Source organism: Octopus bimaculoides, chromosome 14 (genome assembly GCF_001194135.2).
Source record: "Octopus bimaculoides isolate UCB-OBI-ISO-001 chromosome 14, ASM119413v2, whole genome shotgun sequence".
NCBI classification, from domain to species: Eukaryota; Metazoa; Mollusca; class Cephalopoda; order Octopoda; family Octopodidae; genus Octopus; species Octopus bimaculoides.
In genome coordinates, this window is record NC_068994.1 from 16,759,115 (window position 1) to 16,762,017 (window position 2,903).

The window sequence follows — 2,903 nt, forward strand, 5'->3', positions numbered from 1 at the left end:
GGGGGGGGGGGGAGTCTCTGTAGTATGGCACAAGAAGCCAGTGCCATTTTGTACGAGATCTCGCCAGCAGCCATTAGCATGTCCAAGACAAGAGCAAGATCTCGCCTGCAACCTTTTGCCATGCAAGAGACCACAGCGGGACTCGTCGGCAATGACTATTTAAGCAGGTGTATTAAGACATTCCGTCTCTTTTCTCCTTCTCGCTTACGCTGAGAAACACTGCGAAGCAGGCAGCTCACAGTGGACTCTTAACCTCACCTGTTATCTCTGGAGGTAATGAACCACATGCTGCCATGAAGATGGTCACTGAGAACGAGCCACATGAACGAGAACTAAAATAAACAATTATTGGATTGCATCCACTTGTAAGCTTCTTCTTCGAGTTCCATATCCTTAAGACCACAGAAAATAACTATAATGGGAGGTGATACTCCACAGGTATCATGAACCTTCAATTCCAAGTAATCCTTCGTTTTCACTCGACAATTCACTTCGGATATCTTCGTGACAGTTGCTGGAAGGAGAAGAACGATAATGGGTTGTGTGTGTGCTTGTTCTTCACTGTGTGTATGTTTGTGAGTGCTTGTTCTTGCCTCTGTGTGTGCGTGCTTGTTCTTGTCTGTGTATGTGCGTCTGTACACACACACACACAGACAAGAAGAAGCACACACGCACACAGACAGACAGACAAGAACAAGCAAGCACGCACACGGAGGACACAGCAACTGCCAAGGAGGTATCGAAGATATCCGAAGTGAATTGTCGAGTTGTCACGGAAACAACTGAGTGTTTGTTTTTGGTTTCGTCGAGTTAAAAGGATGGATTACCCAATTCCTTTATAGTACATATGACACCGAAGTTTCTAGTTTCATTTCGGTGTCAGTATGCATGTGTCCGAGCCTGCCATTTTTTTTTTGGTGGACATTGGAATTAGACACTGAGGGGAAAATGGCTGTAACTTTTTAATTTTTTAATTTTGACGATTAATTAAAAAATTAAAAAGTTACAGCCATTTTCCCTCAGTGTCCAATTCCAATGTCCACCTTTTTTTTTTTTTCATGCTAAATTCTGATATAATCGTAATATACACCACGTGAAAGATATTTATAGAAAATTTCAATAAAAAATTTCTATTTTCGGAAAGTTATGAGGAAACAAACCCAACTCGAGTGAATTTTTCGAAACTCCTCACCCCATTCTCGGAAAAAACTTTTTCACAATAAATTCCGATATAATCGGAATTTAAACCATCTGAAGTATAATTGTAGAAAATTTCATTAGAAAAAAATGCGCCAAGCAAGTAGCAAACTATGCAAGATCTTGTAGACTTTGTGTACCTTGATAAGTGCATATGCTGCATCTCTCAACAACTGTCTCGTCCTAATTTCGTTCCGTTTTTTGACACGAGTTTATCAATATATATACCTTTAAATAATTTTATTGTCTTTAATGCAACAATACTATTTAGTTTTAAGGTCTAAATACCTACCTCAAATCTACTGGACTGAACTCTCGTAACTAATTTTTAAAATCAATTATTTTACTTGCACGCTCAACAGTAGGGTAAATTTTCAGATTAACACCCATACGATTTTCACTAGGGTGTTACGGTTAGGGAATTCCGTCCCTAACCGTAACCCTAACCCTGACCCTAAAACCTTAACCCTAGTGAAAATCGTACGGGTGTTAATCTGAAAATTTACCAACAGTAGAGCCACATTTTACCGAAAGATATTCGTAAAATCAATCTTCAGATATTACAGTATGTAAATCGCCAGTTATTAATGTATAAATTGACAAAAGTGAAAATCAAGTTCAATTAAAAATTACGCCAATAAAAATATATAAACAAACCTTGTCATCTTCGTAGATGAAGTCACTTTTAATTTCACCACGTATTATTTTGCCGAATACGGTGTTTGCAGGATCACCGGGAGTAGCTGTTTGTGCACATTTAGTTTCAGGATCCATGTTTCAGAGACGTACACACTGCCGACCACGTTTATGCGGTATAACGAAGTATAAGAAATATATATCTCTATATATAGCTTTATTTGCTGCGACACTACGAACAAGAGGAAAGGTATGATTGCTCAGTAAAGGGAGGGGGAATGTGTATGAGGGAGAAAGACAGCAAGAAGCAGGCAAACAGGGGGAAAAAAAGAGAGATGCACAGATAGAGAGAAGCAGACAGACAGGGAAAGAGAAAGAAAGATATACACTGATAGAAAAAGTGCAGGACACAGAAAGATAAACAGATAGACAAAGTGAAAAAGAAAGAGAAGGAAAAAGAGAAATTTGATTGTTTTTATAATTTTAAACATTCTTTTAAAACGTTATCTATTTTTTCTAATTTGACTAAAATAGTAATGATTTTCAGAAAAAGAGTTCAATGCATTCAATACATAATTACTTAGAAAAGATAACGAAATCATTTCCCAGGTAATTGAGGAGTAGTGAATTCGGCGAAATCCTTAAAGTTCTACTTTTTATCGGACTTTTTCTTTGAAATACGGACAGTCAGAATTCTTTGCTTAAATCAAACAAAGGACCGCCCTTGGATACATAATCATTATATTAAATGCGTTTATGGGGAGAAAAATATTGAAAAACATCAATATATGTCAGTAAAAAAGAAACGAGGAAGGTATCAGGTGGTCGTGAGATGTGCTAAAAACAATGGCTAAATCGCCCTTAAATTTCTTACAAAAATTTTTTATTTTTTATTTTTGCATAATCGTATGACTTCCCGTGTACAGAACACAAATGAGCAAACATTTTCTGAAAATTCCAAAAAAATAAAGAAATTGTGTGGGGTGCTTAAAACCAGAATCCCAACTCGATTTCAAGTGAGTTCTATAACCTATCTGCTCATAAAGATACCCAACGATTCGGTTTGGCAA

At 37.1% G+C, this 2,903-nt stretch overlaps 1 protein-coding gene across 1 annotated transcript in view; it reads right to left on the reverse strand.

Moving 5' to 3' along the window:
- Nucleotides 1-2,061, reverse strand: part of LOC106881674 (uncharacterized HIT-like protein Synpcc7942_1390) — a 9,225-nt gene extending 7,164 nt beyond the window's left edge. The window contains exon 1 of the mRNA XM_014932141.2: nt 1,855-2,061. Coding sequence (XP_014787627.1) covers nt 1,855-1,971 — 117 coding nt within the window. The 5' untranslated portion in view covers nt 1,972-2,061. The remainder of the gene's footprint in view (nt 1-1,854) is intronic.
- Between the last annotated feature and the right edge of the window lie 842 nt (nt 2,062-2,903).